The following is a 24,336-nucleotide window of genomic DNA, read 5'->3' on the forward strand; positions in this document are numbered from 1 at the left end:
TGTATGCAATGCTGGGAGGCTGGGGGAGGCACATGCCCCCCAGATCTGTGCATGGGGTGGGGGTGGGGATGGGGGCAAGGTGCCTGCTGTGGGCTCAGGCTCCCCATCCTGCAGCTCTGCCCTAGGGCCTCTGCAGCCCATTGGGTGGGACCCAGCACAGCAAGACAGAATGGGGCCAGGCAGAGAAACACCTTGCTACTGCTGCAAGATCCATGCTACCTTGGAGATGTGCCCTCTGTCCACCTGGCAACAGTAACGGGCATAACCCTGAGCCACTGCTCCCGCTGCTTCAGGGAAGGCAGGAGGCACATCGCCAGGGCAATGCAGAGCTTACAGTGGCAATGAGCTTCCCTGCCCAGCTCCGCTCTGCACCACAGTGCTGTGTCCCACCTACTGGGCCAGGGAAGGGCAGCAGGACAGGGAGCTGCAGCCCACAGCAGGCAGCCTGGCCCCACCCCATGCACAGATCTGGGAGGCATGTGCCCCCCTGCTCCCCAGGAGTGCACAGTGGCAGGACACCTCCAGCCCCGCAGACAAGCCACCTTTGGCTCCGTTCCAGTCCCCACTGGCCCTGCAGCCACCCATTGCAGCCCTGGGCCACAAGCCGCATGCACCACTCAGCTGGGCAGCAGCCCTAGCTCCAGCCCAGAAGTGCCCTGCCCAACTCCCTCCTTCCCTATGGGGACCTCAGTCCCCCCTCCCCACCAGGCTTATCTGCGGGAACTGCTCTCCAGGCTCTTGGCAGCCATGTGCATGCACATGCACATGGCACCTCCTGCCTGAATGCCCTCCTCCCACTCCCCGCAGTCCCTTGCAGGCTGAAATGCTGTCAGCCTACAGAGATATCTTTTCAAAAGAGCAAAATCTGCGTGTTTCTCAATTAAAATGAAAAGTCCGTGTTTTTCTTAAGTAAAATGGAATGTCCATGTTTTTTTCTGTTTTTCCATGGGAAACAGAAAACTCAGATCTCAGCTTATGAAACAAGTTAAATGTGTATATATATGTATTTGGGGTCATTTTATTTTACTTGATATGTTGAGCAGTTAGTGTGAATTTAGTTCATATTTTCCAATTTTTCCCCTCAAATTGAGAGCTAAAGATATGAAAGTTAAAATTCCTATATAACCTTCTAGTTGCTTGAGCTTTAAGGCAAAAAAAAATAAAACAAAAATGCAAGACTCCAGATAAAATAGTAAGAATCTTCAGTACAGATGATGTTTAGGACTGTAATAACACCATGGAATCAGGATGAGATCCACTGATGTGACTGTATAGAAATGAGACTCCTCTCCGACAGTACGAAATTTCATCCTTCCACATATTATACTAATCCTACACCACATAAAACATAATAAAACAAGGTTACCTTCTGAATTGCAATGATTCCTTCCTGTGTATCTTTGTCAACAGTAATTTTGAAAACTCCCAAGCCATCACCATCCACAATTTTATATTCCATTTCAGCATTAGATCCCACATCAGCATCTGCAGCTTTTATTCTGGCTACCACGGAAGCCACAGGCAAGGACTCTGGAACATTATACTGATATGACCCTGTGAAATTCAAAACAGTCATTAAACTTGGAGTTTTTCATGGTATGTTTCACAAAACACATATGTTAAATAATGAATAGGATGTAAAATCCTCCATTAAATTGTTGAAGGCACCATTGGCTTCCTTTTTTAAGCTTTTGAGATGAAAAATATTGCTTTGTATGCTATAGATATGATTTCTCTCTGTTCCAAATTTGCCCACTAGACTTGAGAAGATGATTTCACAAGGACTATATAAGCATCTTTCCAAAATGTGAAGTGAAGTCCTAAAATGAATTGTTGCTGCAATGATTCAAGACAATAAGCAAATTTGTCCTTGCTTATTTCCATTTATTTTAGGTTATGTAAAAGAAAGGAGGTAAATATATGGGTGAGATCATTATTTAGTCTTATTTCATGACTGTGGGCATTTTTACACATGCTCTGGAGGTGGGGAGTCACTTTAATTAGAGTGACTTCAAGAGCTGCTCTAATTAAAGTGCTGCAGTGTCTCATGTATCAGCATCCCTGCCACTAAAGCCATCAAGCTAGCTTTGGTTAAAGTGCACCCCCATTAGCATGGTCCAGCAGACTTGATTAATGGACTCTGCTCTGATGTGCTGTACTTACATGAGCCTCCTGGCCTATCTACAGGTATCTTGTATGTCTTGAAGCAGCAGGTGCTAAATTTAGTGGGTCTGAGAGTATGGATTCAGTTCTTGCCCCTAACATAATAAACATAACAGAATCTTTCTTGAAAATTCTAACCTCTTTGTTCAGGTAGAAGGTAATATAAAATGCAGCTAGAAGAGATCTGTGAATGCAGCATGTAGCCAATAACATCACCTCCAGAGATAGATTCACTGTTGTTTTATTATTACCTCAAACAATTGGTGGCAGGAAATCTAATTCACCTTCTCTTTCAGACAGATGTATTTTTCATATCCACTTGAGATGAAGATAGAATGGACATGCATACATTTTGCACATTATTCTGATTTCCCATAGCAATGACTTTACAGAAACATCATGAGCAGAAAGAAAAGGCATGAAATTAAATGTTATTTGTAAACAGGGTGCCTCAAGTCTGCAAATAGGCTTGTTTCTTTCCTTTTCTCTGTTAAGTCAAGAACCACCTTGGTCAAAGCATGTAAATCAAGGGCAGACAGTATTCAGATTGTTCCAAGACTGATTACTTATGAAACATTGACTTTCTGCACAAGAAAAATCTTGCTGAATTGCCAAAGGAATGTGAAGTGTACAAAAGCAAGTTAAGAATTATACATCCTGAAGTCCAAGAAGTAAAAGCTAAAGATCCGTTACAATGCATATCTTTTATCTTTGACAGGAAGAAAGCAGAAGACATCCATAAATGTCTGTGCATTTCTTCACTTAAACTGATCCAAAATATATTGGCTAGAGAAAAACACAATATTTATTCTAATGTACAAATAATAAATAAATAATAATGTCTAGTCCTCAAAGGATTCCAAAGCACTTTACAAAGATGAGGATCATATGCTTAAATTTGAATATGTACATAATTTACAAAACATAAGGACAAGTAGAATAGCAATACACTTTACTAGACTCTGAGCAACTTACTACGTGGAAAGCGGGGTGGGTTATCATTGACATCCGTTAATGTGACAGTAACAGATGTGGTCCCAGATAATCCACCGTTTTGCCCAACCATATCCTTTGCTTGAATGACAAGTAGATATTGGTCCTTAGCTTCCCTATCCATGTTGGGGAGAGCAGTCTTGATAACACCTGAAATATGTCAAACATACTACATCAGTAGTTGCACTTATTAATTGGTACAAAGATTAAATTTGTCTTAGAAACAGTATAGGAATAATACTGAATGGTCCAATATCTCCATTTCTAGAACACAGATGTGAAATTCCAGTGCCAAAGGTATCTAGTCTATTTATTTGGCTAAATTTTTTATATTGTTACCAAAAAATGTGAGAGCTGAGCAACTTTCATAAAAAAAAAAGCCAAGTTCCTAGTGGATTCATGGAGTCTCTGATGCTCCATGTGGAATCCTATTTTTCTTTGTGCACTTAAATTACATTTATCCAGAATTTTGGCACCTACACACAGTCTAAAATTTCATTACCCCTGCAATGTGCACATGTAAACACAGAGTCATCATATATTGAGCATGCTTAGTAGACTACACACTGGCTGGGTAGCTAAGCATCTATGTACATGAATACCTGAGTGCAAGTCCCAGAAAGAAACAGGAGGAGTTGACTGTCTCATCCTGGGAAAGTAAGTCAGGGAGTGGACAGAAATAACACTTACAATATTCTAAGTACATTTAAACCCCAAGGCTAGGGACAGAAATTACACAGAAACTGGTATAAGTGATCGGAAACCAGTTTAAATCTTTAACACAACAGAAGTTCAGTGCACATAAACCACTTTCAAAATAGGTTAAACTAATTTAAGATGAATCTGGATGGATGTAGCATCAGCCCTAATTGATTTAGGTTAAATCGGCTTACTGAACTTCTGTCCCAGATCCCCTCCAGATTCAAGTTGACTCACAGGCCCCCAGTATCCCAGGATGCTTTGTACCTCCCCTGCAAGCCCCTACTCCCTTTTCAGGGTGGGCAAGCTAGCCTTGGCCCAAGATGTCTGTTCTAGCTAAGCAAGGAGGCATGCTCTAGCCACTTCAGGCATGTGGCTGCATTTCCCAGATTGAAAGCAAATGTCTGTTCATTTGCTTATTGGTTTAATCTGTGCAGCTTAGACTAACCTGAAAAGACTGAATGAAAGCATCAGGCTTTTTGACTGTACGTAGCCCTAAAGTCTAGATGTACAGGCTACCTAAGACTGCCTTAATATTCCTGGAATGTTTCAAAAGCACACTGGAAAATCAAGTACTATTTTGAGCCTATCCTCTGGGAACCAGCTCAATATTACATGGGGGCACAAAGCATTCCATGTCCACTGTCTGGTCAGTCCTCCAGGCATTCCAAACTGCACCCCTACATGCAGGACAAGGAGCTGATCTGAAATGCAGTGAGGACTCTATTGTCCAAGACCCCACTCTCAGTCCCCCCGTCTGTCCCCCAACAGGGGAAAGCAGACCACAGAAGCACAAAAGGGGAATTAAAGTCGTCAGATAAAGTAAGAATCCTATCCCCTTCATTCACCCACTCTTGCCACATCTTCCTTTTTCCTCCATACTCAGCAGCTTCTCCCCTCTCACCCATTCCCCTCCTTCCCAATTCCTTCTACTGCTCTTAGGGAGTGTCCTGTGCCATCTTGGGACTATGGCAGTAGTGGACAGGTTCCTCTTTTCTGCCTGGTCCCACAAGGTGTTCCCTGCTAGCTCAGAAGTGAACTTGGGGAAGAGGAACACACCTAGTGCTATTGTTGTTGTCCTTGGCAGAGCCCAGCTGAGATAGGCAAGAGTGGCTCTGGAGCCTTTTCCCACCGCACAACCCCTGGATCATCCAGGGACAGCAGGAACAGTGACAATAGTGGGTGGGGGAGAAAGAAAATGGGAAAAGAATTGGGTGAGGAGGATGTGCTGCTGAGGATGGACAGGGACAGACAGAGATATGTATGCCGTCTGGATCTGCCCCTGCAGACCACCTAGGTGTGGCCACCTAATTGTGGTTCCCAAGGGAGTTTTTACTCTAATCCCCCTCAAGATCTCTGCAGCTAATTTCAACCCCTGCCTGGAAATCTATACTGTCAATTTCACTTCCCACCTAGAGACCATAGGCTAAGTACAGATGTTCAAAAAGCCCTTGGCAGAAGTGCTCTAACTTCACATGCTTTAAGTAAAATATGATAAGTTAGAATGGTAGCCAACTGAACAGACATTTGCTGTTTCATGGGGGGAGCTCACAGCATGTCCATACTGGCCATGGAGGTGGTCTCACACACCTCTCAGGAGGATGCCAAAGTAGCCCCACCCCCTCTCCAGCTGGCAACTGTCAGCATCAGCTTGTGGGAAGAAGGGAGGGAATGGAGCTTCTCCCACTACTAGAACCCCTCCCACAGCTAGCTGGCTGGGTCTTGGAGGGGTCAGGCCAGGTCAGCATGGGGAGGGGCTCCACTCTCCCTGACCACCCCCCTCACCCAGTTTCTTGACACGTGCAACCAGCAGCTGCAGCACAGCACAGCCTGACTGGGAGGGCTTCAAGAGAAGGGATTCAGGGCCTATGCCCTGTGTCTTGTGTCCCTGGTAGCCACAGTGTGACCCAAATGGGAGGGCAAGGGCTATGGGGGAAGGGTTACAGGCTCTGTATCCCTGCTGCTGCCCTATCTGGGTAGATTCATAGAATAGAGACCTGTAAAATCATCAAGTCCAGTCCCTTGCCATGGGCAGGAGGTAGTTGGTTTCAAATGAGCTCAACGAGATGCTTGTCCAGCAAGGGATGGTGACTAGACAACCTCTGCTGGCAGCCTGTTACAGATTCTAGTTACCCTTTTGGAAAATAATTTTTTCCTCTTGTCCACCCTAAATTTTGCCTCAACTAAATTGTGCCCATTGGACCGCATCCTCCCAAGGGGTGCCTTTATGAAGAGTTGCTCCCCTAGATCTTGATAGCTGCCTACAAGTATATCAGGGGAAAACACCAAGTCACCTCTCAGCCTTTTCTTACTCAGACTGAACAAAGCCAGTTCCTGGAGTCTCTCCTCATAGGGCCTATCCCCCAGGCCCCTGATCATATGGGTCACCCTTCTCTATACCATTTTGAGCTTATTCACATCATTCCTAAAGTGCAGTGCCCAGCACTGGACACTGTATTCCAGCTGTGGCTTCACCAACTTCGAATAGAAGGAGAGGAGCACCACTCTGGATCCACTGGCAATGCAACGGCTGATGCATGCAAGTTCTATTTGCTCTGCTGGTGACTTCATTGTACTGATGGCTTATATTCATCCTCTGATCAACTGTCACCCGCAGGTCCCTTTCAGATGCAGTGTCATCCAGGGGACCACCACTCATGATATAATAATGATGAGTTTTTGTCCTACCCAGATGAAGGACCTAGCACTCCCTCATCCAAGTCACTGATAAAGTGTTAAAGAGTACAGGTTCTCCAGGATGAGACCATCCCACCAATTAAGACCCACTGGGATCAGCCTCTGAGCCAACTGCTATCAACCTCACTGTAGACCGGTTTAGGCCAGTACCCTCCAACTTAAGTGGGAGAATCTCATGGGAAACAGTATCAAAGCCCTTGCTGAAGTCTAGGTAGATAATGTCAACCACATGTCCCATATCCAGCTGGATAGTTACGTGGTCATAGAAGGAGACCAGGTGTGTCTGGCATGACCTCCCTTGACAGAGCCATGCTAGTTGTTTCTTAATATCCTGCCAGTTAGAACTTGTGGTTGATGGCCTCCTTGACAATTTTTTTGAAGATGTTTCCCAGGACTGAAGTCAAACTAACCGGTCTATAGTTGGCAGGGTTGTCCCTCTTCCTTTTCTTAAAGATAGGTACCACATTAGCCCTCTTCCAGTCATTTGGGATCACCCTGTGTTCCATAAATCTTTGAACAGCCTTACCAGAGGCACCACTATGGGGCTGGCCCCACCCAGACAGGGCTGCTTCAGGGACACAGACCTCAGAACCCTTTCCCCGCAGCAACCCCTTGGCCAAGCAGCCCAGCAGGAATGGCTGCCATGAAAGAGAACCTGGACTCCTTCCTCTGAAGCTCTGCCCCACTTCCTTCAACTGGGCTATGGTGCACTAAGAAGCCAAGGCAACTGTGAGGACAGAAACTCCGCTTCCCTTACCCCACCTCCACTGCCAGGCTATGTGGAAGGCTGGGATCAGAGACAGTCACTGATTTAGGTTAGTGACAGCTGGTGGGGAGGAGGTGGCAGGGCTGACTCAGGACTCAGGCAGAGCAAATGAGCTCTGCCCAAGATTAGAGTAGCGCTCTAAGCTAACCCTTGGTGGGATCTGGCACAGGTGTTTGATAAAGCGCTCTAACAGAAAGCACTTTAGGTTCGTATATACCCATCAAGAGTTAACTTAGAGTAGGAACTTCCATTTTTAAAGTGCTTTATGTGCCATGAATGTCTGTTCTATTGTGGCTAAATGAGCTTAAAGTGCATTAAGTGTAACATCTGTACCCAACCTTACACTCTGGAATCCCAGCCCCTTTTGGGGTACAAGGAAGGAGTTGATAGGTTGCCAGGTGCAGTGAGGAGATGGGTGTGTGGCTTTCCCCTTCTCAGCCCAAATAAACCTGCCATACTGATGTGGCAGGGTCTCTAGCAGGGAGCTGAAAGTGACAGCACAGCTTTCAAGGCAGGAGTTATAAAGTCAAGGAGATCTTGGGAGAGAGCAGGGCAAGGCATGTACATCCCTTTAGCAACCAGAGTGCCCCCCAACACTTGGCAGTCTCTCCCTGGAAGGCATGATGGTCTTCGTACTCTAGCACTCCCTGTAGCAACACTGCAATTCTGTATAAGGTGAGGATTCTGCTTAGAACCGCTAGTAATGTACATGTCCAGGAACAACTGTGAAACAGTTCCCAACCAGGGACATTCTTGGAACAGTTCTAGCGTTATGTCTGTCCACATCCAAAGATGTGGTAAATATCCTGGAAGAACTGAGAAGGGTCAAAGTGTTAAGCGAGTCTCCTTAATCAAAGCTAGCTTCCTGAGTGACTTGGAGGTAGACAGATAATCAAGGATTGTGGAAACTGGATTGAAATGGTAATGCACTAATAGACAAGAAAAAGGAATACTTTTTAGTGCTTAGTGCATCCATGTGTTAACATGCGAGTGTATGGTTCCAAGAAGAGTGCACGTTTAAAGATGTATGTTTTCTGAAGAGCTTTGGATTTGGCTACTTTGGCGTATTTCCTCTGTCATTTGAACTGACTGAATAAAGACTATTTTGTTTCTATTTGGTTTCATTTATACAAGGGCAAACCACCAGCAGCAGGACTGGAGAAGTGTCTGTGGAATTTGCAACAGCAAAAAAATCCACTTCATGTGCCACTAAAACTTCCCTTTGTTGCACAAAGTGAGACAGAATTTCACTTTTTCTAGCTCTCTTCTTCATTCTCCAACCTTTGCCTCCCCACAATTTGGGGAACAAAAGGAAAGAGGAATTTTGCATTGGTTTCCAAAATTTGAAGTTGCGCAAAATATTTCTCAATATCTCAGTGTCTTGAAATTGTCATTTACCAAATTAATTCTTACTACTTTTGATCTCATATTATGCTATTAATTTGAAAGAAGTTATCTTGCATTAGCTAATATTTACTTAAACAATAGCCACTTCTAAAGTACTCAGAGTAACACAAAGTTTTTGATTTATTACTTGAAATATTGCAGGATCTAAAATAATATTATTATCATATCCATTTGATAATCTGCATACAATTTGTAATTACAATTTGGAATGAAAAACCAGAAGAAAACCCCGTGCCTTATCCATTCTGCTCTGTTGATATGCATCAGAAAATAAATATTCCTTCTTAGACTGTGATGACTTCATGAATATTTCATGCTTGGTACATAATAGAGCTGCTAAGTCTGATTTCCAGAAAGACAGGCATTTACTCCACCAGCACTTAAGAGTCACCAACAAAGGAAACATAAACAATTTAAATAAAGGAGATGCGCACTGGGGCACATATCTCTTAATCTTGTATTTGCTGAATGTTTAGTTACAGTTTTATCTTCTCTCTCTAGCTCTTTCTCTCTCTCTTGAGCTTCCCGTTTATCAGCCCTGGGCTGAAATATTTGTTTTACAAATAGATGTTATGGTATAATTATTCCTATTTACACAACATGGAAAAAATAAATATCAAATTTCACAACATATTCCTTCTTAGTTGTTGCCACATTTTTGGTGTGCTTGTTTTCCTATCATTTGCACCCATTTGTATAACCCCACTAGTGCTAATCATCCTTTCTAAAGTTAATTATCATGTTAAACATCAGAAACTTTGGCACCACAGCTAATAAAAATAAAAAGCAAATGCATTTGTCTCATTCTTCAAAGATTTTGATTTACTAGAATTTATAATACTATAACTTTAGAAGCTGGTCTATTTGTATTTTTGCATGTGTGTGTGTGGTGGTGGGCTATAAATCACACAAATATATATAATATGTTTATGGGTGTTTGTGTAGTATAAACTGATGGTCAGGGCAAATAAAGCAAGTAGAGCAAGATGGAAGACAATGGGAACTTAAGATATGCCTGATGATTTGAGGTAATCATTCACATGTTCACTTTTAACTCCCTGCACCAGAAAATGAAATCTCAACTGCTGCAGCTTAGTCCTCTTTTACTTAAAGGTCAACTACTATGGATTCAGTTTCACTAGGGCATGGAAAGAGCACATACATGAGTGCTACTGCAGAGCAACTGATGTGCAGTAAATCTGTAACTGTGGCTATTGTAAAGGAGAGAGAAAGCACCACCACTTGGTTAAGATGCTGCACTGGGAATCAAAAGATCTGGGTTAATTTAAAGCTCTGCATGGGCTTCCTATGTTGCCTTGAATAAATCAATTGTTTGTGTTGGGCTTCAATCTAAATAGGAATAATAATACACCATCCACAGAGCATCATGTGAATAAGTCTTCTAAAAGTCTTCTATAGTGAAGAAGACCAAATAGATATCCCAATAGGGCAAAAGCTTTTAATTTTCTGCTTCTGAGAAATGACACAATGCAATGGATCAAGTTTACCAAATTTATGGAAGAATGTAAGGATGTTTAACCTCATGCTCTTACTTAAAAAGTTAACACAATTCTGTGAAAAGATGAAAAACTGTTATTAGGAATATTCCTTTTGCTAGTAGGTAAAAAAAAGTGATGAGCATTCAGAGGCACAATGCCTCATTGTTCAACTTGTTCACAAATAGTAAGTAAACTCTGTGAAACATTTTGAATGTAACAAAAAGTGTTCATGGTGAACAAAAATAATATCTGAGGAATCTGTTGAAGTGTCTGTAGTTTCCTGTGGGGTTTTATTGGTTTCCAACATTTCAAGCTGCAAAAAAATTTCCACGCAGTCTTGAAATTGTCATTGACCAAATAGATTCTGGGGAATCAACAAGGAGGCTGATGAAATAAGAGTGAGAGAGGAAGAGGACAGATCTCAATAATTTTGAGTGTTTGCATGATTCTTATATTTTCAAAATCCCATTCTTAAATCTAATAAGAAAATAAGAACGCTAAACCTAAAATTAATTCTATAGAAACAGGCTGCAGAAGTAAAAGTACTGCATGTATTCCAGGGAAATTCAACATACATTTTATTTATCTCATCCTTGGTATGGATTTGCCTGGGATGGGAACTCAGAAAAATTTACCTGTTTTGGGCTCCACAGAAAAGTAAGGTTGTCCTTGCAGAATACTGTAAACCACTCTAGCACTGTTGCCATATGTAGGATCATCTGCATCAGTGGCTGTTACTTGCACCACAGAAGTACCTGGGAAATGTGAGAAATACAATTTTAATTAAATGTTCCACAGTTCTGAATTAAATTAATTCAACAAACTATACAATATATATTATGACTCAAGGCTTCTGTTTCCATGTAATACAGCCTGTAAGTACAGTATGGTGCATCTACACATGATGCTACATCACTATAGCACCCATGGGTGTCTACATATGACTAGCAGCTACTTCATTTCACTGTAGTGGTACACTCCCCCATTACAGTGTGCTGCTATAGCAAAGTACCTGCTAAAAATAATTATGCACTGCACATACAGTGCAGTATGGGTGCTTACTGCACTGTGCTTTAGAACTTCCAAAAGGAAGTTCTAAAGCACAGTGCAGTAACAACATTGCCATAGGGTAATGTGTAGATGCACCCTATATGTCCATGAATATTCTAGTTGCCACAGGAGTGATTCTCTAAATTATTAATACAGGTTACTATGGCACAAATGCACCAGGTCTCTACCAATTAATTGTTTGTCTTGAAAGCAGCCTCATCACCAAAAAAAGCAAACAATTAGATAATATAACATTTTTAAAGTGTTTTTATTTTTTCCCTTTAAAATTATTTTTCATGCTGATAAAAGAGCTGGTTTGACAGCAGGGTTTTTTTTTTTCCTCCTGAAAAGGAAGCAGATTTTAAAACATGGTAGGATGCCTAACTACTGACACTTTCACCTGAGAATTATAAATCATTAGGAGTTAATTGCTTAAATATCTTTTTTTTAAATCAGTGGAAAACTGCTTTTTTTGTCCTACACAGGACAAGCACAAGTACTGGTATTGAGAACATATCATACTTTCCCATCAATGTCGTTCTTCATCTAAGGAATGAAAATGTCAGGGAGGAGACGGTTTAGTGCCAGTATGAGGGTCCCCTGCTATGAACAGTTACCCAACAAGAAATGGGCTGAAACATTCAACATAGGATGGGTATAAATATAGTGTCAGAATTATCTATCTCTACACCTTTTTAATGTTCAGAGCTGAGGAGGCTTTTATTTGGCCACCTAAGGAAACATTTGGCTTTCCCCATTTTTCTTTTGTGGCCAATCAGCCACCATGTTGACTAGATAGGGAAAAAAGGGAAGGGTATTCATTGGCTGACTGGCTGTATAGAAATGTGCACTTGGAGGAGCAACATACGGGCTAGGGACAGAAATTACACATAAATCTCAATATAAGTGATCAGAAACCACTTCATATCTGTAACACAACAGAAGTTCAGTGCACACAAACCACCTTCAAAATGCCTGAAACTAGTTTAAGATAAAACTGGGTGGATTTAATATCAGTCTTAAGTGATTTAGGTTAAACTGGTTTATAGAATTTCTATCCCATATCCCCTCCAGATTTAAGTTAACTCACAGTCCCTCAGCATCCCAGTATGCTTTGCACCTCCCTCGCAATGCCCTCCTCTCCGATTATGGCTAGAAAATGATATTTAGAGATCTGCTTTAAGGAGTTGGCTTGTAGGTAATGTAGATATTGCATTAGAACAGTGGTCCAAGGAAACAACAAATGTTAACTGTTTTCAAAAAGTCTGTTTGTGACACAGTTTTCTTCAAGGCCCACTGTCTGAAGCCAGAAGATACAAAGGCTGGGAAATTGAAGACATGTACTATACTGTTCCCTGATAAACCATAACATGAGATAGTCTCACTGCATTGGAACCAGGTCACAGTGACCAGCTGCAGAGTCCTTGGGATTTCCGGTTTTGGTAGACAGACCAAATTAAGAGGCCGGGGCATGCCCAAATTAAGACCCTGGTATATGTCCAACCAAATTAAGATGTGTGAATGTGAGGGGTTTGGGAAACAAAGGAATATGCTGACAGAACAGCACGTGGGCAGTATGACAACCACAGGGAAACCAATCAATGTTACCAAGAAATGAAGTGTCATCAGAGGAGGGAAAGAATGCAAAAGGAGGGATTTCAGCGAAGCAAAGGATCCTTCAGGGGGGAATCCAAAGCCACCATGGGCAGAGGGCACACCAGCAGCCTGTCTTACCCACCGCATTGATGGGCATCAGCCCTCAACCTCCAGGCTGCTTGCACCTGATGTTCAAGAAAGAAACACAGGGTGAAGCTGGCATACTAACCAAATGTGTACCTTCCCTCTATGACAATCCTGGAACTAGTACATATAGAATCAGGTAGGGGATTGGGGGGAGGGGTGTTATTCTGTTTGCCTTGCCTGCATTATTCTTATCTACTCTTGCTGTGCATCAGTAACATTTGGCTATTATCAAATGGAGAAGTTGTGGTCTGTCTGAGGTTTTGGTCCTTCTGGAACAAGGTATATGGGTCATAGGTCCAGTGCCAACAGCAGGGTGGGTGGGCTAGCCTTGAACCAAGCTGTCTGCTCCAGCCAAGCAGGAATGTATGCTCTACCATGCTCTAGCACCCCTGGCTTCTGGCCTAGGCCACTGCAGGCATATAACTGCATTTCTGGAATCACGTGCTTATCAGTTCAATCGACGAAGCTTCAGCCTTGGGCTTTTTGACTGTCTGTACTTAGCTATAGCGTAACAGGTTTAACCTTGACTGACCCCTGATTCAGACTGGAGAAGAAACAATTTTGTGATGCTGGAAAATAATTTTTCCTCACTGACATTTGAGTCTGGGCATGATGAGAGTATTTTTCAAGTGTACTGCCCAAGAATCTGGTAGATCACAGATTTAATATGAGCCTGCAGTGTGATGCTGCTGCAGAAAAGGTATTTGGAGTTGGACAGAGATGAAGGCAACCTTCCAGCAGATAGCACAGATTATAAAAGAAGGGTGACTTGCACTGAATGAGTTCTTTATGGATACTTTCCCAGATGGGTTAAATTAATAAAGTTGTGAAAATGTAAGCTACTTCCCAGTCTTGTTTTTCTGCATAACCCAAGACAAAACATGGATGCTTATAGACATGCTCTGGTGTGGGGAGAGAATATTTTAATGAGAGCACTTCCCAGAGAACCACACTAATTAAAATACCTCACTGTCACATGTATAAAGTGTTCCACATTTCAAAATGGCTATGGGGAGACTTTAACTAAAACTCGTTGAATGAGCTTTAGTTAAAGTGCCCCCGTGGCTATTTTCAAACACAGGACACTTAATACACATGATGCTGAGGCATGCTGAAGCATTCTAATTTGAATGCTTTAACATACTTGATTAATTAAGATTAATCAAGTCTGCTTTTGTAGGTTCTAATTAGAATGCATTGGATCACATCTATAAGTACCCTATGATTGCAATTCTTTTTTAAATGTATTTTTCACTCTCACTGTCTACCTAAATTTTTGGGAGAAGATGTTACTTACAGACTGAAATTTCACATGCCAAGTCTTGATCTAGAAGCAGGCTTAAAAAGAAAATTGCTAGTTACTAGTGAACACAGAGAATTGATGGGTTTAAAGTTCCAAAACTGAGCAATGACTTGACTAAAGACTTTGATTCAGCACTTCAGACTAATTTTACAGTTTGATCTATAATGAGATTAAATACAAGTCTGATTTAACCTTTCAGGTATCCTTAACATCCCTAAATTCTGAATATATGAATATTTTAACTATTATTCATTATCCCACACTGCTTGTGAATGACAGGCTTACCACAATGGAATTTACAAAACTTCAAAACAGTTACACTAGATTTTACAAAGTTTGGAAACAGTACCAATACTGCTTATAAGATTCACAGACAGTAATATCTTTGCTTGCTGCTCATGGTCCTTTCAAGCACGCCAAACCAGCATCTGCAATGACAAGGTCTGCAACCACAGCTGACAGATCCTATAAATCCTGAAAGGCTGGAGTTAACTCCATGGATGAGGACAACTCATCTTTTAAACTTCATTAAAAAAACCAAGTCTAGTATCTGGATTGAGTTGGCTTTCCTCTAGAGTTACTCTAAGCCCCTCCTGAAGATTTCATAGTAGTAAAACCTGCTGTAGAATTTTTTTTTGTGATTACCTGAGTCCTACTGGCCCACCTAACAGTTCAGCTTATGCCTTCCCCGTATCCATGTCCCCTCCCCCTACTTCTTTTACCACCAAAAGGAAGGAAAGGCACATCTTTAAAGGAGCTATTAACTTTTTTATCCCTGAAGCCTTGGAAAAAAATTGAACTTATACTAGTGATATTTCAAGCAGATGATTCTAACAAGGATTTTCCACAAGGAAAATATATGGATTCCGGGTATATAATATACTTACAATATAAGCTTTTACATAGGAAATGTGAAGCATATAAATGCACAACAGAGACATTTTTATACATGAAGGTTTCTAATTAAAAAAAAATATATCCCTGAAAAGAAGTATTTTGTTCTTGCTTTTGTTTTGGTGGGCAGTACAGGAAGTAACGAGTTGTTCCTCCTGGAAAAGAAAGTGACACGAAGCCACACTAATTTTACTCCTCTTTCTCTAAAGCAGTAAAATAGAACCCCCAGCTGTTGCTGTGTTTCACATATGTATAAAGATTGAGATGATTATTTTATTCTTTTTTCTCAAAAAAATCATGAAAATGATTTAAAATGTCAATAGAAATTAATTGAAGCACTATGTAGAAGTTTACTTAAAATACGGAGCTGTACTTAGAAGCTTATAATACTGCTTTTAATTAATTAAAGTACCTGAATTGAAAAATCTGTCTAAAATAGATTTAAGCTCAATATGATATACTGCTTAAAATATAATAGTTTCACAGCAGTTAACAACTAAAAAAAACCTCTCTCAAAGAAACTGGAATTTAAGGGTTCTATACAAATATAGAGTTGTTTCTTACTTCTGACTACTATTATCTCATTTAATATTCAAATATGTGCTATGGGAAATCTACTATTCCATAGGAAACACTGTGTATTAGTTTGGAAACTATGAATCCATCTACTGTTTATGGGTTTGCAATCCCAATCCTGGTCTGCCTCCTAGAAAAGGGATTGTCATGTATATCATATGTTCAAATTCATATGGTATTTTGTTTTTTTCCTCTACTGATAATGAACTGGAATCTCCCATGAGTCTCCTCCCAACACTGTTCAAAGACCTCAAAATCCAGTTACAAGCAAGAAGTTAACCTGCACACTATCCTGAGGAATTACAGTGAGGGCTGTAGACCCACAAAAGCAACATACTCATCCTCCTAACGACAACTTGGAATTCCTCCTTTAAATGGCATAGGCCAAAAATAGGTATATATGTTATATTATCACCTTTACTTGTCAAGGAGATTTCTTCCTTTTCTTTCAGATGAGAATCTAATAAAAAATTATCTATGGTCTCATCATTTCCAGGTTGGATCATTGTAATGAACTCTACATGGGGCTAACTCTTACATTTTTCCAGCAATTGCAGCTAGTGCAGAAGGAGGCAGTGTCCTTATTAAAATGGTGTTTCATGCAGGGAACAGATATTACTGTATCTAATAACACAGTGAGACTCTGTGATGTGCACACACTTCTGATTGATTTCTAATGTACATTTAAGGTGTAGTTTTTGACCTATAAAGCCCTAAATAGTTTGAGTTCATGGGATATTGCAAAATTGTAATACTGTACTCTGAGGTACTTGATCTAATTATTCTTTCACTTAAGGAGCGGGGAATGAGGTAGCAGGGCATTTGTAGTGAAGGGTCTTTGCTTTTAGAATGCATTCCTATTTTCTGTCATTAGAGCCTGGACGTGGAGATTTTGGAACACGCTGCATTGGACTGCCTATTTTCCCAAACTGTCTTCAGGGGTATGGCCTAACTAAAGTTAACTGGCTGTTGAAAACCCCTTTCCTAGGGCAGGCATTTTCTTCAGAGATCCTTTTAAAAACTGTGTGTTTGAAGATTTAAAAGCATAATTGTGAAGGATTTTTTAAACTTGTGAATTCCTTGGGAACAATGTTGGGGCTGGGGAAGCTGAATTTAAAATTAGATTGTGTAGGAAGTATTGTGTAGGGAGTTTGTTTTTAGAGCTAAAGATGCCTATTAAGGAAAAGCCTTTTAATTACTCAATTGGCTTGACAAATACCTGGCCTGTCTGTTTTTCTGTCTGTCTTTCTTTCATGGTGTAAGCCTTTTCAAAGTTACGTAGTAAGCACATCATTAGCAAATTAAAATAGATACAGCAAAAGCCATTACACTTACAGTGTGTGTGTAGATGAAATGAGGGGCATGTATGCATGATAATTTAAAATGGGTTAAATGCTTTAACACTGCTTTAATGGTGTTGGTGTATACACGTGTTGGCAGCATATTGTGCATTAGTTTCAGCAGCTTTAGTACATTCGGCCATGTAATGCACCTTCAATGACTTTGGGACTCAGCAAACTAAAATACCTTCAAGGAGTTTTAGTTTGTTGCCCTACAGCTGTGGAGTGAAGTACTGGGGTCTGTGTGGCTCAGGGACTGCGCAGGCAGCCCATGCAGGCAGCCTGGCAGCAGACCAGGAAGGCAGGTTCCACTGAAGGAAAAAAAAAAAGCAGTGAGCCTGATCTATTTTTTTTTTCCCCTGGAGCCTGACTGCCTGCATGAGCTGTGTGGGGACCTGGTCTTTCCTTCCATGGCTGCGGTGCCCCCTGGGACCGCCCGAGCTGGGTGCCTGCAGGTGGGGTCTTGCTTGGGGAGGGTCCACTGCTGCCATGGAGGGAAACACCAACCCCTGCCCCGCTGCAGCCCAGGTACCTCTCCGCCTGCCCGCAGTTTGCCCTCCCCTCCCTACCGCCAGAGAGGCGGGTAAGACACAGGTGTGTATATGACACGGGTTTACTTCACTCTAAATTGAAGCGGTGTTTTTAAAAACCTACCACTTCAATTTAGGGCCCCCATTTTGTCTACACACACCAATAGTCTACATATATAACAGGAAAAAATTACATCTCTTTTTAGTGACAACTGATAAGAATACCTTTCCAGTAAGTGACAAACTGACAGAATAAATAGACTGAATTAAGGCTATAGTGGTATTTTAATTTCTAATTTCTATACCATCCTCTAAAGTGCATAGAGCCAGATTTTCAAGTTCTCAGCACTCCCAATTTTTAGGCACCAGAATTGGTACTCCTTATAAATTCCAGCCTATATTGTTAGGTGCAACATTTTCATGAAAGGCTTTAGTTTTTTGTTTGAAATATAACATTCTATTATATCCAATAATTAAACTATATTGCCAGTCATAGGTCTATCTGTAACTCAACTTTTATTTTTTTTATCTCTGGCTTTCATATAAGCCATAACTTTGTTTTATGCTATATGTATAAATTTGAAAGTTGTCAACATGTTTTTTTTCTGCCCAGTATATTCATCAAAGGGCTTTGAAGAATTAGGAAAGCTTCTGAATGACTTTAAATAGTCTCTACAAATCTCAAAATAATTTGAAATGTATATTATTCAGTCTTTTTTTGATAGGAGGAGTTATAGTTTCCATGGTTTTACAGTATTTAGGTTTATACTCTTTCACCCTCTTTCATATCTGATTAAGAAATCCTTGTCATAGAGATAATTTTGAACAGAGTAGTAGAGAGATACTTTGTTTCCCCTTAATATTTCATGAATCCTGTAGATGTTTAATTAGAAATTGTGTAATATGAATAAACTATGAATCAATATGACTAAGTAGACAACTACCACACAAGTACTTGAAGCTACTAAATCCTTAATCCAATATTAATGCAGTGTTCAGTATTTCTACACCGAAAACTAGGAAGGCATTTTAAATGTATATTCCAAAGCTCACAGAGTGTAAAACTGATTTTGGTGTATTGGGTCAGTATTAAGTCAATGCATCACTTAAATGACACTTACAGCATATTTAGAGGATTTCTATGAAACATAGGCACTGGGGAGAATTTCACCCAGCCATTTAAATGGGTGAAGTAGTACACATTAAATAATAATCCTTATGTTTGCTACTTGATGTATTTAAAGAAATGACAGACTCAATATCAAAAGTCAGGTGTATAAACCAGCTTCCAATTACTTTTCACTGTATTTGGCAGTGTGGAAGGGGCAGAATCTCACTGATAAGGGAACACTCACCTATAGTCACTAATAATATAAATCAGAGAAAAAATAGATGTTATACAGGGGAGAAATATGGAGGCGATATTCTCCAGGGGAATGGATGAAGGAATAAGACACTTTAAAACCTTACTTCTTGCTTCAATCTTTAATGATAAGTTCACTTAAATAATCCAGCACTAAAGTAAAAATATATTTAGTTCAAAGACAAGTAAAAATACTGATGCTTCAGTCAAGCTGATCGAACCGTGGAAGTGAGATGCCACTTAGTCTGAAAGATCATTTTCTATATACTGTTCTGAAAACTTTGGATTGCTATTAAAATGGTTTGGATTATCTAAATTATCTTCTTTTACCAGAATGAAGCAGGTTTTATAAGTATTACACTACTTCATCTTGCTCCCGGTATTTCCCAAGAATGCAGATTTCTATCTTTCCTTCAGAGGTTACTTGTGCCTTTCCCTGCACTGACATAGCATTAAATGACCATGTAAAAGTGTCATATATCAACCCAGAATCTATATCTAACATGCTCACTGCTTAGTAAAATAAACCCAGATGAGTAGTGCTTTGCTTAGTCTTTCACATCTTATAAACTGTTTCAGACCAGTCTCCTTTGCAAAACTAATGATTTTAGAGGAGCCCTAAACAAAGGGGCTTGTCATCTAACAGTACTGAAAAAAACCCAAACAAGTTGGTATTCCTACTTTTCATGAAAGCCTCTGTGTGGTCATTTTTATTCCAGATTATGAGTATCATATTTAGTTTAATTTACATCTGCGCCAAATTTTAAGCCAGTGTAAATGACAATAGCTCCACTGAAGCCAAGGGAACATTTCCAAGGTACACCAGGAGCTGATCCTTCAAAATGATAAAACAATGTAGCCCAGGTTTAGAACTGATTTAGAACATTTATGGTTCAGATTTAAGAATAAAAGCACTGCTGCTTTTCCAGGAAAATATTTGAACTACTTACAAGGTCCCCAGATTCTGATGGAATCAGCTTCAAAACTATTTAGAATTGAGTCTAAATAGTCTCTCAGGTACACGTGGATGTGTAGAGTTCCCATAGCATAATATTTGGCCTTTCCATATATGTACATCTGCCATGCATTACCAATAAAAACAGACCAAGCTTTTTGTGTAACAGAAGCAATTTGAAAGAATTTGTGCCTAATGACCTGATCTACATAAAAGGATATATTATCACCTCTGTGTGCCGGAGAGTAGGTGTGAAACTTGTTGTTCTCAACAAGAATAACAAAACAAAGCTTCTGGGCACTGAAATGAGAATTACACCATAAAATTCCTGTCTCAATCCCAATACAGCTATTTTAGCTTTGCAACATTTCTGAAAGGGTAAATATTTTGCTAAGTCTGATTTTCCAGTTAAATCTGAAAATATCAGTGTTGCAGGTGGCTCATAGATAATTAAATAGCTTGGTGTAAGACAGTAAAAATAATGACATTTTGAAAAAGGCAATCAGAGCAGATTTCCCATGACATGGACAATGCATTCTGTACTTACCCACAGGAGACATTTCAGGAACACCCGCCGTATAAGGACCATCCAGAAATTTTGGTTCATTGTCATTGATGTCCTGAATCTTAATGACGAATTCCGACTCTGGTTCCACGGGTTTGTTAGTCAGCCTATCTAGTGCTTGTGCTCGGAGCGTGTAGTAGGCCTGCTCTTCCCGATCCAGCCTCTTTGTAGCATGAATATCCCCCGTGTTCTCATCAATAATGAAAATGGAACTTGCCCCTTCGCCTGACAAGATGTATTTGATGGAGCCATCTCCTTTATCAACATCAGAGTGAAGCTGGTGAAAAATTGATGAGAGATGAGATTAACTTACAAGAGAGTCAGCGATATGGAGATATGTAAAAATAATTCTTATGTCATGCAGCAGCACATGAAATTTTATTGTTCTTGGAAAGATAAGCTGAATGTCTATTGTGCACGGCATGTAAAATACTATTAGAATCTGTCAGCCTGCTCTTTTGAGAGAGAGAATTTCATGCCTTTCTGTAAACAATCTCATTTTCAAGTGCATTTTATATTGCCTCATAACTACAGTACTCTCATGCTCTACTTCTCATTTTTATAATGCCATTTGCTCTTACCTAAGCTTAACTATTTTACTGGTACTGATCCACTATCCTATTGTATATTTGTGATTTTGCAGCACAGTCATTATCAACTAAATTTCAATAACTGCTTACTCCCTTTTTGTCACCATAGATAAACTGCATGTTGATTTTCCCTGTTCACTAAACAGAGTTTGTCTGAGACAATACAAATACAAATGAACAGTGAATGAAGGAGTCTAGTACTAACTTACTGGCTGGCCCTGCCAAGTCAATAAGCTCGTCTCAGTATTCCCCTATATAAAATAAAAACAATGCTTATCTGTTTTCAAAGTACTAAGAATTATAATTAGAATAGTGCTAATTTTTAGGTAGTTTTACAATGATCATTCCAGTGAGATAAAGGCCACAATCACAAAATTCCATCCAAAATGTGAACACATTGCAATTTTGTCAAACAATCAGAGAAACCAGTTTGATAAAAAGCTAGAAAGAATTATAGCTTTTTGGGATGATAGGATTGATATGAATGTATTCTTTATATATAATATAAATATATGTAATACAGTACAAACATATCTTAAATCCAGGAACAAGTACCTATTTTGAACCTACATAAGTAGTAATAACAACTGCATTTCATAGCTAGAGGCAACCAGCTTCCACAAAATATGCTAATAAATAAATAAAACATGAGAAGAACCTGGAGAGGACTTTACAATAGATATTTTTTAGGACTGCACAACATGAATGGCAGTATGTAGTTACCACAGGACCAATTAGTAGTAGGAGGCAACCATCAATCCTTCTGGATTATGATGTATGCAAGATAGGTCACCAGGACCTCCAGCAGAAGTGGAGGCTGCCCAGACCTCAATTTAGACTACTGAGATGGCATTCAAAGACCAGACTTTAAGTGCCTCAATAGCTGTATTTATTTGTGCATCAAGAACTAGAACGCAGGTCTCCCATATGGCAGACAAGGATACCACTGAACCATAACAGTGAGGGTACAATATAAAGGTACCAGAAGAGGTAGAAGTTCAAATTAATTTCCAATCAGTTCTGTATAACACCCTTCCTCAGGGAAATTTGGGGTGTCTTTACATGTGCTCCAGGTTGTGGGGGAGGGAAAAGAAACTAATTAGAGTAGCTTTTGAGAGTCACTAATTGAAATACTCACAGTGTCTCATGTATTCAGTGTGCCATACTTCAAAATGGCACCAGGGGCACTTTAACTAAAGCTTATTCAATGAGCTTTAGTTAAAGTGTCTCCACCACCAGTTTCGAATGTGGGGATGCTGAATACATGTGACATTGGGGCTGCTGGAGTGTTCTAATTGGAACAGACTTGATTAACCAACTCTGCATTCTAATTAAAACACATTGAAGCAGGAAGCAGGCATGTGTATAGGTGCCCTTTGGTCCTAACTGCAACAGTCTTAATTTCCTGTGTTAGGTTTTTTAGCTTATTTATGCAAATAGAAATCTATTTTCACTTGTAGAATATGACTTAGCTCAGAAGTCAGTCTTGATGATCATATCTGAGCAAATAAACACACATACAGCTCCACACAAAAACACCAAAACCTCTGGTGTGGACCTGAGAGAAAGGCCCTCCATCAGACACTTGCTCCTCTTTTTTATGGTGTTACTGACAGAAATGCAATGCCAAAAGTAGTTTAAAATGATAAAGATGTTCAGACTTTTCGATTCCCTTCTTTGAAATATATCAAATGTAAGTTGAACTTGTTTACAATGGTGCTATTATCATCATTTCCATTACTTTTTTCCCTCTCAGCTGGAAATGTCACTAGGGTCCAGATGTGGAGTGGGGGGGTGGGGCATGGTGCATAGCCAGGCACAGAGTGGGATGGGGGTGGTGCGTGGCTGGATGCAGAGTGGGGAGGGGTAGCATATGGCTGGAAAGAGTGGGAGGGTGGCATGTGGCCGGATACAGAGTGGCGGCAGTACAGGGTGGTGGGTGGCAGCAGCAGCCACCAAGTATGAGCTCCCCCTGCGCCCGCATCTAGCCAGCTGGATGGCACCCATGTAGCCCACACAGGGGTACCACTGCCCTCAACCCCCCCCCCCCCCACAGCCCTGCTCCTGGAAGGTAGTGGCATGGGATGGTAAGTGGTGTGTTCCATCCCCACCCACCCACATGTACCCCCTAGGGCCTTCCCAAGTACCCCAGGGGCACACATACTCCCAGTTGACAACCCTTGCAGTAAGGGATCCCTGAACACATCTAGCAGATTAGCCTTATATAAATCACAGCACAAGATACAGTTGTCTTTCAAAATATGGCAAGAGCAGATATCCTCAAGTGTTTAGGCTACTTAAGCAGGATGCTGAATGTATGGGTTCAATTCCCTCTTCTCCCTGAGGAGATTCAAAACCTCATCTCCAGCATTCCAGGAAATTACCCTGCCAACTGAGCCACTGACTATTCTAGGGTAAAGGCACTGTCACTTTTTTCTACTGAAGTTGTTTCATTCTACAAGATGTATTTAAAAATTCTTTGGATCTGAGAGAGACCACAAGAGGGAATATGACTGTCTAGCCAAGTGGTTAGGTCACTCACTTGGCTAGAGAGTCAGTCTTGCTTTCTTTCTGTCCTAATGAATCTTTAATTCTTTTTTTCCAAATTGTGACTGTTTTGACAGGAAGGAATAAGATTAGCCAAGACTGTAGCATGCAGAAATTCTCTCCTGGAAGGTAAGAAATCATGGGTAGACAGGAAATTAAACACCTACCTCCCCAGGGTAAATGCCCTAGCCACTGAACTGCTGTACATAAGTGGGGTGATTATCCTTTTTCCAGATATGTTTTGAAAAAAAAAGAATGATCCCTTTCATAATTATTCAAGGAATGGTTACAGGCCTAACTCCAGAATGGAGGAAAGCACTTGCCAACAGTACTTATAAAAGTCTCCTACCCCCAAGGAAGGGATAGGATTTAAGAACACACCATTTCCTATTCTCTAGTTTTGATGATTCACTGCTCTGTAGGTTGTGACTCCTACCTAACCTGACCCTATAGGCTAGGGACAGACATTCAAGAAGCCTGAGCCTGAATTGATTCAATCTTTGCAGGTTAGTCTGACCTAGCTAGGCTGAACTCGGGAAGCAGCAGCGGGAAGGAGAGGAGTTAGGCACACGTGTGTCCCGCACGCACGTGTGCCCCATAACTAACTTTTGACCCGAGGCAGCGGCGGCGGCGGCAGCAGCAGCAGCAGAGGAATC

The 24,336-nt window shown here is 40.7% G+C and overlaps 1 protein-coding gene across 2 annotated transcripts in view; it reads right to left on the reverse strand.

Annotated features, from left to right (window-relative positions):
• The window catches only part of CDH7 (cadherin 7), a 110,460-nt gene that overhangs the window by 39,186 nt on the left and 46,938 nt on the right, over positions 1–24,336 (reverse strand). For both annotated transcript variants that reach the window (XM_019545386.1, XM_019545377.1), the window contains exons 3-6: positions 20,526–20,820; positions 10,860–10,979; positions 3,139–3,306; positions 1,367–1,554 (exon numbers count right to left, since the gene is read on the reverse strand). In XM_019545386.1, coding sequence (XP_019400931.1) covers positions 1,367–1,554; positions 3,139–3,306; positions 10,860–10,979; positions 20,526–20,820 — 771 coding nt within the window. The remainder of the gene's footprint in view (positions 1–1,366; positions 1,555–3,138; positions 3,307–10,859; positions 10,980–20,525; positions 20,821–24,336) is intronic.

This window comes from Crocodylus porosus, unplaced genomic scaffold, assembly GCF_001723895.1.
Source record: "Crocodylus porosus isolate Cpor-Errol unplaced genomic scaffold, CroPor_comp1, whole genome shotgun sequence".
NCBI lineage: Eukaryota > Metazoa > Chordata > Crocodylia > Crocodylidae > Crocodylus > Crocodylus porosus.